At 42.5% G+C, this 13,030-nt stretch overlaps 1 protein-coding gene across 1 annotated transcript in view; it reads right to left on the reverse strand.

The window, feature by feature from the left end:
* Ly75 (lymphocyte antigen 75) overlaps positions 1-13,030 on the reverse strand; it is a 91,171-nt gene that overhangs the window by 31,076 nt on the left and 47,065 nt on the right. The window contains exons 16-24 of the mRNA NM_013825.4: positions 11,272-11,386; positions 9,747-9,782; positions 9,141-9,316; positions 7,899-7,966; positions 7,548-7,630; positions 6,798-6,937; positions 5,212-5,317; positions 4,609-4,769; positions 641-770 (exon numbers count right to left, since the gene is read on the reverse strand). Coding sequence (NP_038853.2) covers positions 641-770; positions 4,609-4,769; positions 5,212-5,317; positions 6,798-6,937; positions 7,548-7,630; positions 7,899-7,966; positions 9,141-9,316; positions 9,747-9,782; positions 11,272-11,386 — 1,015 coding nt within the window. The remainder of the gene's footprint in view (positions 1-640; positions 771-4,608; positions 4,770-5,211; positions 5,318-6,797; positions 6,938-7,547; positions 7,631-7,898; positions 7,967-9,140; positions 9,317-9,746; positions 9,783-11,271; positions 11,387-13,030) is intronic.

The raw sequence follows: 13,030 nt of genomic DNA on the forward strand, positions 1-13,030 counted from the left end.
TCTTTATGAGATAATCTACTTCACTATGTTAATATGAACTTGTCTATGCTCAAAATGTAAGCTATGTAGCTATAAAATTACATGAATTTATTTGTAAGACTTTTGGCAAAAAGGAACCCTATGTATCTAACAGCATAAAGTATGGTAAATATCTAGGTGAAAGTTTATACTGTGAGGGCTACGGTTATGTTTTAAGTTTTAATTACTGTGCTTAAGAGATTTATAAAACAAACAAACAAACAAACAATGCCTCTAACCTGTAATACCCAGTAAGCCCCACTTGCTCAAGATAACTTCCTGAATGCTGGGGCTGCTCCTGTAAGATAGCGAGCCATATATGCTCACTTTTATAAACAAAGTTGGTTGTCCCAACTGCACAGGATGGCCTTGATCACATGTAGGTGGGGGATACGTAGGCAGGAAGTACCTTAGGATGTGTGCTGGCCCCCTACTGGACAAAGCAAGGAAGTACATATTCTTATTTTGGGACTATTGTCTAGAAATCCCATGTATAGACCTGGCCAGTGCTCATCTTCCTGGCCAGTATTTAATAAAGCTTACTTCAAATTTGGCTCGAAAACAAACAAACAAACAAAACGGTGGTAGTGATCTTATTGTTGCCCGGTGAGATTAATAATACCTGAGTATTTTTGACAGAGAGACAGAGAGTGTCGTTCTGAACAGGAAGTAAAATTCCAGGTCCCAGTAAGCGGTGACTTTTTGAGATTAAGAATCAAGGCGCAGTGGAAGTGGGACTCATCATCAAAGAACTACAAAGAAAGGCAAGTATTAGTGTGGTGATGGCACTAACACTCTGAAGGTCCTTGAAAGAAAAATTTGGATTTTAAGTTGGTGGTTTTTTTTTACCCCACACAAACCAACCAACCAACCAACCAACCAACCAAAAATAAAACAAAACAATCCCCACCCCCAAAAACCCAAACCAACAAAAACAACAACAACAACAACAAAAAAACCCACACAAAACAAAAACCTAAAACCAAAACAACAATAATGAAAGACCCAAAACAACTCACGAAAGAACTTATCATGGAATTTCTAAAGAACGACAACAGAAACATGACGGACATTTGAGACCTAGAAAATGGCAGTTAACTTTAGGAATTAAAAAGTGTTCACATAGTTAAAGCAGATAAAGAAAGCCTCTTAGGAATAGGGCAAAACCAACTACAGGTATTCTAGATGCTCTGAAGTCAGTCTTGATGATCCAAGTAAACAAAATACAATTAAGTAATTCGATTAATAGCTGTGGCTACTTTGTGTGTGTGGACGTGTTTGGGTGTATGCTCTCAAGCATGTGTGTGGATGCATATTTGCAGTATGTGGGTTGGTTTATTTTTTTTCTCAATTGTTTCCACTAATTTTTGAGACAAAGGTCTCTCAGCTGCTGCTCTCTGACTCAACCCGACTAGCAGGAGAGCAAGACTAGGGAATTTCTTCTCTGTCTGCCCCCCGCACCCCCAGTGCTGGGATATGGGCTTGTGCTACACACCTGTCTTTTTTGTAGGCTTGGGGACCAATTCATGTCCTCCTGTTTGTATTACCCACTGAGACATCTTTCCAGCCCCTTTATAAACATTTTATAATAATAAATTATAGTGCATACTAGAAAATTTGCCTTGGAGTTCATCGTCTACATTACTCATTATGGAACCTTTATATTAAAACAAAAACACCGAGGTGTAGTTCTACTATTAGTATTATTCAGCAGGTGAAGCTAAGAAAAGGGGCTGCGAGATGGCTCAGTAGGTAAAGGTGCTTGCAGCCAAGCCTGACCACCTGAGTTCCACACCTGGATTCCGCGTGGTGGAGAGAGAAAGCCAGCTCACACCGGCTGTCTTCTGATATCCTCACATGTACAGGGGCATGAACCCACATGCAAACGGGTATGTACACATGCATGCAAAATAAGTAGACATATACCAGGAGTGACAGGTTAAAAAATTAAATCACTAAATAAGTGTTAAATGAAAATAGAAATAAAGTAGTTATAGAAAATAATGAGAAATATCCAAAGGGGGGTATGATCAAAACTTATATAGAGAAAATAGGCATTATTCAATATATTTAAAAGGGGGAGAAATGAATGAAGAATTCAACATGAGAGACTGGATAATTCTAAGGAAAACAGAATAGGAAAATATAGACGTACTATTGATCACTATACGTAAAGGACTGCACTGGAGGTTGGAGACAGTGCAAAGAACCAAAGACATGCATCTGATTTTGTTTTGCACAATCACTAAATGATGGGGATTAGAAAGCAAAACCATATGCATGTTTATTATAATGGACTTCAGAATGTCAGTGGAATGGACAAGTTCCTTCCTTCAACATTAAACCCTCTAAATGGGCCAGTACGCCTGGAGAAAACTGGATATTGACACTGGTGGATATCGAAAAACACTCATGTGTACTGGACTAAAACTAGAAATGAATGATTTTTATCCAATTATTATATTGACCCTAAAGTAGCACTGGGACTTAGAGTGGGAAGTTGATCTCAGAAAGATCTAAGTCAACTTCCAAAGGCATCCAGAGGCCGGTTGAGGTGACTCCTTATCTCTAAAGAGGAGTCTAGCATTGTGTACGCAGTTCCGTCCTTAGCGCCGGTGGGGTTGTAATTCCCGAACATGGACAAGACAGAAAGCTGCACGCTTCGTTTTGTTATGGCAGCATGACTGGAAGAAAGCGTTGTAACAGAGCTTTAAAAAACCAGCCGATGAGCAGGGACACAAACATTCCCAAATGAAAGGCTGTCAAGTCAACCTTGGAACAACAACAAAAAATAATCTCCTCAGAACAAGTAGATTTGGTGCTTGAAACGTAATCTCTCAGTGTCCTGCGATTTACCCTGTCAGCCTGATGGGAAAAACTCCGTAATACCCTGGACAGAAACCTCCTGAAACCACGGCTCACAGTAGATGTTCCGCCCTGAAGAGTTCAGACCATGCAGTTACCTTGACCCAAAAGTAACCGACACAGATGCCTATTGGGAAAAGGAAAATCCGTATACAAGTCCCCAGGCCACAGCTTTCTAGGTGTGAGTAAGACGGACAGGAGGAAGCTAGAATGGCATGAGTGAGGAGATGCTGTACACCACATCTCCAAATTAGGTGACTGATAGAAGGGTCGTATTTCCTCTAATATCTGGACAGAATCTCACCAGGAATTTAATTTGTTGTGGCAATCTCAAGATGTCTGTATAACTGCTTCCAATACAGTGCCCTTCTCCTTCCCTAGTGCCTTATTTCCCATTAATGAGACTATCACCCAGAAATAAAATCTGTGCCATTTCACATGTAGGATTTTTTTTGTTTTGTTTTGTTTTGTTTTGCTTTGCTTTGCTTTGTTTGTTTTAGACGGGGTTTCTTTCCGTAGCCCTGGCTGTCCTGGAACTCACTTTGTAGACCAGGATGGCCTTGAACTCAGAGATCCACCTGCCTCTGCCTCTCTACTGCTGGGATTAAAGATGTGTGCTGACAGAGAAATCACCCATCACTGTTCTGCCTTTTTGTCTTGAGAGAGCGAAGTGGATGGCTCACATCAGGTAAGACATTTGAAGTAAGTGCTAGGAACCTGCTGCCGTAAAAGCCAGGCCCACCGACCTGGAGGCTGTGGTTCTCAGAGCTTTATTGAGCGACAACTCACCTATTTAATGTGTGCAGTGTGGAGTTTTGAGTGTATGCGCAAAGTGGACAGCTATCACTCCAGTCAGGGTTAGATGACTTTCTCTTTTCTAAAAAGAAGCCTCGCACTTCACGGCATCAGAACCTCCCTTGCAGCCTCCTCAGCCTTCGGAAACCACTCTTAACTCTAGCTTAATTTTGGCAGAGTTTACTTGAACAAAGAAACGATTTACATTTTGGGTCATTCCCCGATCCAGTTAAGATTCAAAAACTCCACCTAGTGTTGTGGCTAGCCAGTATTTAAAGACAGAAAAAAGGAAGCAGTATACAGAAATAGCCTAGTAACACTCGATATTGGCCTAATTTGGGCATGTCTGAGTACTTAACAGCTTGTGACTGACTTAAGTTCTTGACTGCTATGATTGTCCAATCCTCAGGTAGTCGCCATAAGTAGTACACACTCCTTCCTTAGAGAGCTTGCATCTATTTACATATTAAATAAGGTTACAATTTTCTATGTATATGAACAGTTTTGGATTATATTCTATTAACATTCTATACTTTGTAAAATGGGGGAACTCTAGCTTTCTTAATCTGCCTGTTTGAATATGTGTTATAAATGGAACTGTGCATTGGGCCACTCCTTTATTGTTATTTAAAATGTTTTGAGACAGGGTTTCCTATATCCCAGACTGGTCTCAAACCTACGATATAGATAAGGGTGCCTGAGCTGCTGACCCTCCTGGCCCTGTCTCCCAAGTGTAGGATTACAGGCTTGTGCCGTGCTTCCTGGTTTATACGTTTGCTGGAGACCAGACGCAGGGATCTGAGCATGCTTCGAAAGTACTCTACTGAGCTATAGCCTCAGTCCCTAGGCTACCACTCTGTATCTAGTAATTTTTGGAGATTCAATCGTTTCCCAGCACTGAGTAAGATGACTGGCATACGACTCACTCACATTCGTTGGTATGCTCAGCCTCCGACCGACCAGCAGTGGGTGAAAGTTGCTGTAGGTCAGCTCTCTGTTGTCTGTCCATCTGTTTATCCTTTCGTAGGCAGTCCAGCGCAGACCAATCCATAGACTAGCTTCCATTTCAGGAAGCAAGGATATAATGAAATCTGTTATAAAGAAATTTTTAGGAAAGCAGTTAGGGTCAGAGAGCTAGACGGCCCTGAGGACCTGAGCTGGGTTTTCAGAACCCACACGGTGGAAAGGACGGACAGAGTCCTTCTTGCATGTCATTCTCTGATCGTCACATATGAGTGTGTAAACACACACACACACACACACACACACACACACACACACACACATAAATGCATAAAAAGTAAAAAAGCATTTAGATTATCAAGATAGCCTTTTGCCTTCTCTAACGGAAAGTCGATTAGCTGTATGATTTTAGCTTCTCAAAACTAACTTGGCTCCCAAATCATACCAAAGCAAGGTTTCCAGCATATAGCACTTTCCAAGCTGTGCGGAGGCCCTAGTTTATCCCCATTACAAACAAACAAACAAACAAACAAACAAACAAACGGCACCCTTTCCCAGAGATTCTGGTACCTTGTTCACCCCGGCTCAGCACGGAAGGAAGGGTGCCGCCGTAGGAATGACAAATGCCGCTTGCTTGAGAAAACGTAACGGGCCCAGAGTTGACCTTTAGGAAGCACTGTAAACAGAGACACAGAGGAAGCCTCAGCCCCAGACACAAGAAAACCACCGAAGCAGCAACACCTCACCTTTAGCGCGCTGCCGTCTACCTGTGAGATGTGCAAATGAACGACGTGACTTCAAATTCATACTTTCAATAAAAACATGTGACGAGCTGTTTTCATGTTATTTATTACACGTATCTTTAAAATGTCTCACTTGTCGAGTGTGTCTCCTGCTTGCCCTGCGGCTTTTGTATTCGGACAGTCATATCCTTATCTCATTTAACTCTCAGAACAAACGAGAAAGCTGAGTCAAGTCAAGCAACTTGACTCAGATGCAAAGCAACCGCTGAGTGGTGAAGTGGTTATCTCGAGCCTGTTCTATCGGAGAGCAAGTCTGGGCTCTTTCTTAGTCATCGCTCCTATTCTCTGACACATATCTTTTCTTTTGGGTAGGACATTTTAATTCAAGTTTATGTCACTGTGCAAATCAGCATAGATACAGCACCTTTGAGGAATTAAAAAAATTATCCTGTGGGTTTTTTTCCCCCAAGTCAAAACATGGCTGAGATCGTAGGTCAGTGATAGAGCTGCCCCTCCCCGAATCCAGAAATCAAGATGGCCCCTGCTTCACTGCGGGCCCTTCTGCTGGCAAATCCATCTATCTCTTCCTTTCTATGTGATTAGGAGCACAGATCAGGGTGGAATAGTTTGTCTCAAGCCGTGTTCCATTCTACAATTTTTGTTCAGCCTTCTTATAGGCTGGATGGTTAAAGGAAGCTGAGCCACAAGGAAAGTCACTGGGTGATTTCCAGAAACAGTCCCAGAAGGACCACCCTGAACCCCATGGGAGATGCCCTGTGTTGACTATGGCAGGGCAGAAACAAGGGGCTTGCTGCTCTTGAAGGCTTTGTGGGGTCTTCACACCAGTCTAGACTACAGCCCTCTACACATCTTCCAAGTGAGAGAACCAACATGCTAACATGAGGTGACAGTTTCTTCCTAGCATCCCAGTGAATCTGCGATACACACATACAGCAACAGTAAGGCTCAAGCATCCCCGAGAGGCAAGCACAGAACTCGCCATTCACCAGACCTATTGCATCATCGGTCTCCCATGGGGACAACATCAAGGTTAAGTACTTTGTAGCACTTATGGGGTCTCTGACCTAAGCTGATTGACAGAGGCTACTTAGATTTTTCTCTTTTAAGGGGGAAAGAAAGCAGCGCCCTGAAATGGAGTCACTTTCCTCAGGCTGTGGGGTTAGGAACCAGCCAGTGGATCGAAAGTCATCGTGGGTGCTGGGAACAATGAATACAAAGGCCGGTAGGCATGACAGCTTGAGAAATGAGTTTGATGTTGCTTGTGTTTCTGGAAGCAGAGGCCACGTGGGAAGTGCTCTCAGAGAGGGGTCTGAGAGGCTGCCCTTCTACCACAGGCTATCCAAGCAGCACCAAAGCGACCATGGTTGGCACAGTGAACGATTCTCTTCTCACCTTATTTTGAAAAGGAATCCACTTCTCAGTGCACTGTACTTTGGCTGCAGGATCTGGGCTGTATTTCTCTAATGAAGAGACATTGTATCTTTCACAGATGAAGGGCAACTTGGCATTACAGTCCGCTCGTTTACTTAAGTCTGAAACGGGAGAGCCGGAATTGTGATGATGAAAACTTTTCATTGAGAGCATTTAAAAAAAAAAAAGGCTAAAAAAGACAAGGTCCTACTTTATCATACAGTTTTTGGTGCTAGGGACAGTCTGAAGACATTCCTGATAGTTAAAATATATGCTTGGTCTTTACTGGTCATTTCTGCCTCTACTATTTTTCATGTCAAGAGGTTTATATAATAATGATATTGCCTGTAAAAATTACACATTTGATAAAGCAACCATATGTTAAGCCAGAAAAAGGCGGGGTGAAACAGGAAGAGAGAGCTGGCAGGGATGTCTAACGAGGGGATGCAGAGCTACTGTCTGCTCGCCCCTGCAAACGTGTCTGTCTGCTTATCAATTATACAAGCACTAAGCGTAGTCTAAAAGTAATAAAAGATAAGAGAACTGAGGGTAAAAGAACTGAACATATCCATATTGGAAAGAGCTTCTCTTGGCAATTTGAGCTACTATTATCAATGGTAAATTAAGAAGAAGCCACTGGACGTTCACTCAGAAGGAAGACAGATTTAGGCAGTAACTGAATATGAAGTTCAGATTACACAGTCAACATGGAAGAGTCAGAATGAAGTTTACCAACAAGCCACGTCTTGGCTGACATGTGCAAACATTCATCTCCAAACGTCATGGGGAAATGGTGCCACAGGCGGCGGCGCGAGCTGAAAGGAAGGGGGCGGGGTGAGAACTTGTAGTGCAATTATTCGTCCTCTACATCTTCCTTACCCTAAATCATCTTAATTATCAACTTAATGTTAACGTTATCGTTTTTTTAAGCCACTCCTTTGATCCCAAACATGCAGAGAAATCTGGTTTCTCAAATGTATGGACTAATGTTTAAAACTTTAGGAGTCGTAATCTCGCACAGGGGAATGAGGACTGCCTCTTTTGTAGTAAATTGATCCAGTTGGTATCTAAGGTGTTACATACCCTAGAAAGTAACGATCAATTGGATTCTCACTCGTTTTCACCCACCACTTCTGTTCCTCGCCAGAAATCTGAAAAGAAACCACATACATGTGCTGGATACTCTAGGACACTTTTCATTTAAATATTTTGTTTTATCGTAACCACAAAACCACAAAAATCTCCCAAAACTCTATTACTTGGTTTCAAAAAATAATATACACTGGGATATTTCATCAAAAATAATCAGACATATCTTACTTTATATAGCCATAGGTCCTATTTTGGATACAGAAAATTGCTGCTATAATCATACACACACACACACACACACACACACACATATATATATACATATATATACACATATACATATATAAGTTATATATACATATATAGAGAATATATAATTGGACCAATATATTAATTGTGCATATAGTGTCTTATTATGGTTAATTATAAACTTTAAACAATACTAATTTCCCACCCAAAGGCTATTCTGCAATTTAATTTTATTTTCTACTAGTAGAAACAGAAAGTTAAAAAGTTAAAAAAAAACATGATAATGAATAAGGATTATTTATATTCTCTACCGATACATACCTATCAAGTTGATATTTAATATCAGTCATGTAAGCAATTCTCTTTAGCCTTTCTAGCATGATTTTGGATGCTGTGAAGCCCATCATATTTTGTATGAGGATTTAAAATCTCTCTCTCTCTCTCTCTCTCTCTCTCTCTCTCTCTCTCTCTCTCTCTCTCTCTCTCCCTGTATTCTTCCCTCCTCCCTTACCCACTCACCCCAACCCCTCTTCTGTCTTGTCTACAGTTCAGGATGATCTGGCCTCAAATTCACAACTTTGCTGTCCCAGCCTTCCAAGGGCTGAGATTATATATACTACCTTGCATGGTCAAGTTTGGGTTTTATAGTCTTTAGAAATATTAAGTGAAATGTTGTATAAATAATATGTGAAGTAATAAGTGAACTAAATATAAACATAAAGAATTAAAATCCATTTGTTCGGCTGGAGAAGTGGTTCAGTGGTTAAGAGCACTGGCAGCTCTTCCAAAAGATCCAGGTTCATTCAATTCCCAGCAACCACACACTGGAGCTCACGACTAGCTGTGACTACAGCTCTAGAGGACAGTTCTAGGGGGTGCCCTCTTCGGGCCTCTACAGGCACTGCATAAACACATTTTAGGCAAATACTCATATACATAAAATAAAAATAAATAAAAATCTCAAAATACATCTGTCTATATTACATTTGCTAGTTTGTTTTTGATAGCTTTTAGTCCTGTGAACGATGTTATCGTGGCAAGAAAGCTGTGATTGCTAGCACAGTATAAGACGGCTTCTTCGTAGTTTAAGTGGGGATCAGCAACAAACCAGTATTCACTTCCTTCAATTATAACTGGGGGCCCATGAATTCCAGTGCGCTCTAAAGAAGAAAACAGAGTTACAGCTGTGATAATCAAACACAAACGGCTAAGCATGGGGTGTTCAAAATGAATGATACATAGTAACCACCACCACATAAGTAAGTGGCCCCCCAAAGGCCTGCTGCTTCCCTGCCCAAGATTCTATTGGCAGGTGGAAGAACCATTAATGGAGAGGGCCTAGTCGGAAGTCTGGTTATGCTGGACTGTGCCCCTGGTGCCTGTAGCAGGCTACCAGCGGAAACATCAGTTGTTAAGACAAAAAGGAAGCTCTGTCTCTGCTACCTCATCCCATCCCACCCACATACCACCTCTGCAGCCTGCCGGCATTTTACAAGAGAGCACGAGAAGAAAGTAGCAATTAACAGCAAATGACATGCATTATCCAAAAAGGTCCAAACTGAGATGGCTACATTTTGATGCTCAGCTTACCTGGATTATACCAGTCTGGCATCTGGGGAGTGCTACCTAGGCGAGAAGAGAGCAGTGGCTTATGGTTAGTCCTGGATCACAAACCAAGCATCCTATAAATGGAGAAACTTAGGTGATGGCGAGGAGGCTCGTTCATTTTGGATCAAACTGGTTCATGTCCAGTTGAAAACACCAAAGTGGGATTTCTCAGGGTTTATACTAATGCTTGCTTTAGTACTGACCTTTTAAAAAGGCATACCTATTAAATGTTAATTAAGTATTGCTAGTAGTCTGGGTACGCAGTTCAATGGTAAAGCACTAGCCTTGAATATGCAAGGCCATGGGTTCAATCCCCACGATGAGAACAGAAAGAAAAACTTTTTGACTTTTAGTTTGTATTAAGGAAGTCGCACACACACACACAAAATATAGCCATCAGATGGGAAGCAAAAATAGTGAGATTCTGTAGCCGTCACACACACGCACCAAGGGAACTCCAGCAAGGAGCAAAATTACATCGAAAGGAGCCTGAGACTCTAGCCTATAAAAGTGGAATGGATTTTCACCAGTTGCCAAGATGGAGCTGGGAAACGTACAATGGCATAGTAGTGACTTCTTAATGAAGACTAAACAAAGCTGAGAGGAAAATAAGAAAGTCACTCGGGAGTTCTGAATTGAAATGGGAAAGACGGCATGCTCAGTAAATTCTGGGCTTTGGCATTGGGTGGCCAGATGTCCACACACGCTTTGCCTCTGTCATACCCTGGATCAGATCCCTGACACCAGAGCCTCCAGTTTCTACTCTGTGAAAGAGAGTCTCTACTCACAAAGACTGTGAGGATCACACCTAAGAGGCACCTGGGCATTGGTTCTCACAGAACTCCAGTGGCTTCCCACCCCATTTCAATCCAGCTGCAGCCACACTGATTTCAAATAAATACGTACTTTGCTTAATCTTAGAGCGCATAGGGTAAATGTGTCGGCCCTAAATTCATGTGGTCTTGGGACCCAAAGCATTGGGTTTTCCTCAGAGCACTGCCTACATATATCAAGTATGCTCAGTTTTCCTCTTTGAGACAGCTCTCTTCATTTTGGATAGTTTTTACCAATAGCACTGGAAGACAGTTAAAACTGTACATGGCTTCTTATTTATAATCTTGTCAAAGATAAAGCATCTCTTTGGAGCCCAGGCTGACATCCAAGTCGGGCAATCTTGTCTTGGCTCCTACGTGCTAGAGTCTACAGGTGTGTACCACTATGCCTGACTTCCTTCCTCCCCCTCTTACCCTTCGTCCTTCTTTCCCTCCCTCCCTCCCTCTCTCCCTCCATCCCTCCCCTTTCTCTTGTCATTGCAGGTTCTACTGTCATTTTTTAACTGGTTTCTTGAATTCGAATTTACATAAACTATTAGCATTCACTGAAAATTACTTCTAAATTTTACAAGGACCTGCCCAATTTTGACCTCTGCACTGCTGCTTCGTTCTTCCCAGAACACCTTCTAGGCCAGCATTTGCAGCGTTTGAGGCTGGGGGAAGCAGTGACTTGCCTTTTGGAATCTGGCACACCCACTCAAGCTTGGCATCACAAGCAAAAGGTTTCCAGTAAGCATAGTCCTTGTCCTCATAGAGATGCCAGACTCTTCGCCAAGGTACATCAAGGACCTAAGGGGTGAAAAGGATGGTGTGAAAAGGATGGTGGGATATTCTGAAGTGGTTGCATTCCTTCCCAAATGCTGGAAGCCACGGCCTCCACCTCTTCTTTAGTTACAACACCTACCATACTTATGAAGAAATGGGACATTGAACAGTAACTCAGCAGCTCGGGCAAGGGTTTTCCAAGTGACAAAGGAAACAAAGGTTGAATTTATGTCCACAATACTAGTTGTCCTCTTTTTTGATGACATGACACTCTATTTTGCATTTTTCCCATTTCTTTTTGCAACAAAACCTTTTCCTCGTATGCATTCATTGTACTCCGTGTTGCAGAAGGACAGTTTTATGTTTGTATACAATACATGCTGAGCATCCTGCACTTTTCAAGTTTGGGAGAGACTAAAGTAGTATCCAAGCCAGACTATAACAGAGCATCCCAGAAAGTGACAGCAACTCCTGGGCCCAGCAGCGCAGGCTCCGGCTTTAGTGTTGCTGTTCTACTTGTAGGATACGTGATCAGGACGGGAAAGGAACGTTGAAGGCACGAGCTGGGAGGAGCCGCCATCACTATTGTGATTCTTTTTCTCTTAAGGCCAGGTTTATGAGTATTGTGCAGAGAAAGGCATGAATCTCTGGACACCTCTCCTGGTGATTTATTTTATTTTTGGTAGGTTTAAAATCTCTCCACACGTGGAAGCCTACGTACCTTTCAAGTCCAGTTCATTGCATCAGTGTTCTAGAAAATTCTGAACAGCACATTAACTTCTCTGAGGCTCGTACCTGTGCTGAGTTGTAAATCCTATAATGTGGACCCGTGCAGTGACAGCTGCCCACGAGAAGAGTTTCTCTGAAGGCAGCCTTCTTTCCGGTTTCATTTGCATCCATCATGCTTTTCTGACCCTTTCCTGGGTTATGACGTGAAGGTGCCACACACATATCTCTTCATCCCTTGCCTTCTTTTACTTTCTATGATTTCCTAAAAACTACTCCGTGGCTTTTTTTTTTTTCATTCATTTTCCCCCTTTCAGCCCTGTTCTCCAGATTTCAACTTTCTGTCGCGTATGTCTTATACCCATGCTGCATTTGAACTAGTTAACCACAATATATCATACCCTTTGAAAAACATTGCTTCTTCTGCCTCTTTCCTTCCTTCCTTCCTCCCTCCCTCCCTCTCCTTCCTCCCTCCCTCCCTCTCCTTCCTCCCTCCCTCCCTCCCTCCCTCCCTCCCTCCCTTCCTTCCTTCCTTCCTTCCTTCCTTCCTTCCTTCCTTCCTTCCTTCCTTTTCTGAAACAGGGTTTCTCTGGGTTACAGTCCTGGCTGTCCTGGGACTCACTTTGTAGATAGACCAGGCTGGCCTCGAATTCAACAGAGATCTGCCTGCCTCTGCCTCCTGAGTGCTGGGATTCAAGGTGTGCACTATGGCACCCAGCTTTCTCCCTGTTTCTATGAATACCTTGCCAGCAGAATAAGGGGCAGAGGAAGCCCCGAGTGAGTAAAGTCCTGAGGAAGTGTGTGCTGTTGACTCGGCAGTTGTGGATCCCAAAGCCTTCACCAGGGATAAGAATGTAGATGTTGAGTGTGCAGAAAATGTCTATCATAGTTTTTTCCCTTGGAAATTTACAGCCTGAGGATTGCTCGCCTAGAGACCGCTCC

This window comes from Mus musculus, chromosome 2 (genome assembly GCF_000001635.26).
Source record: "Mus musculus strain C57BL/6J chromosome 2, GRCm38.p6 C57BL/6J".
Classification (NCBI taxonomy): Eukaryota; Metazoa; Chordata; class Mammalia; order Rodentia; family Muridae; genus Mus; species Mus musculus.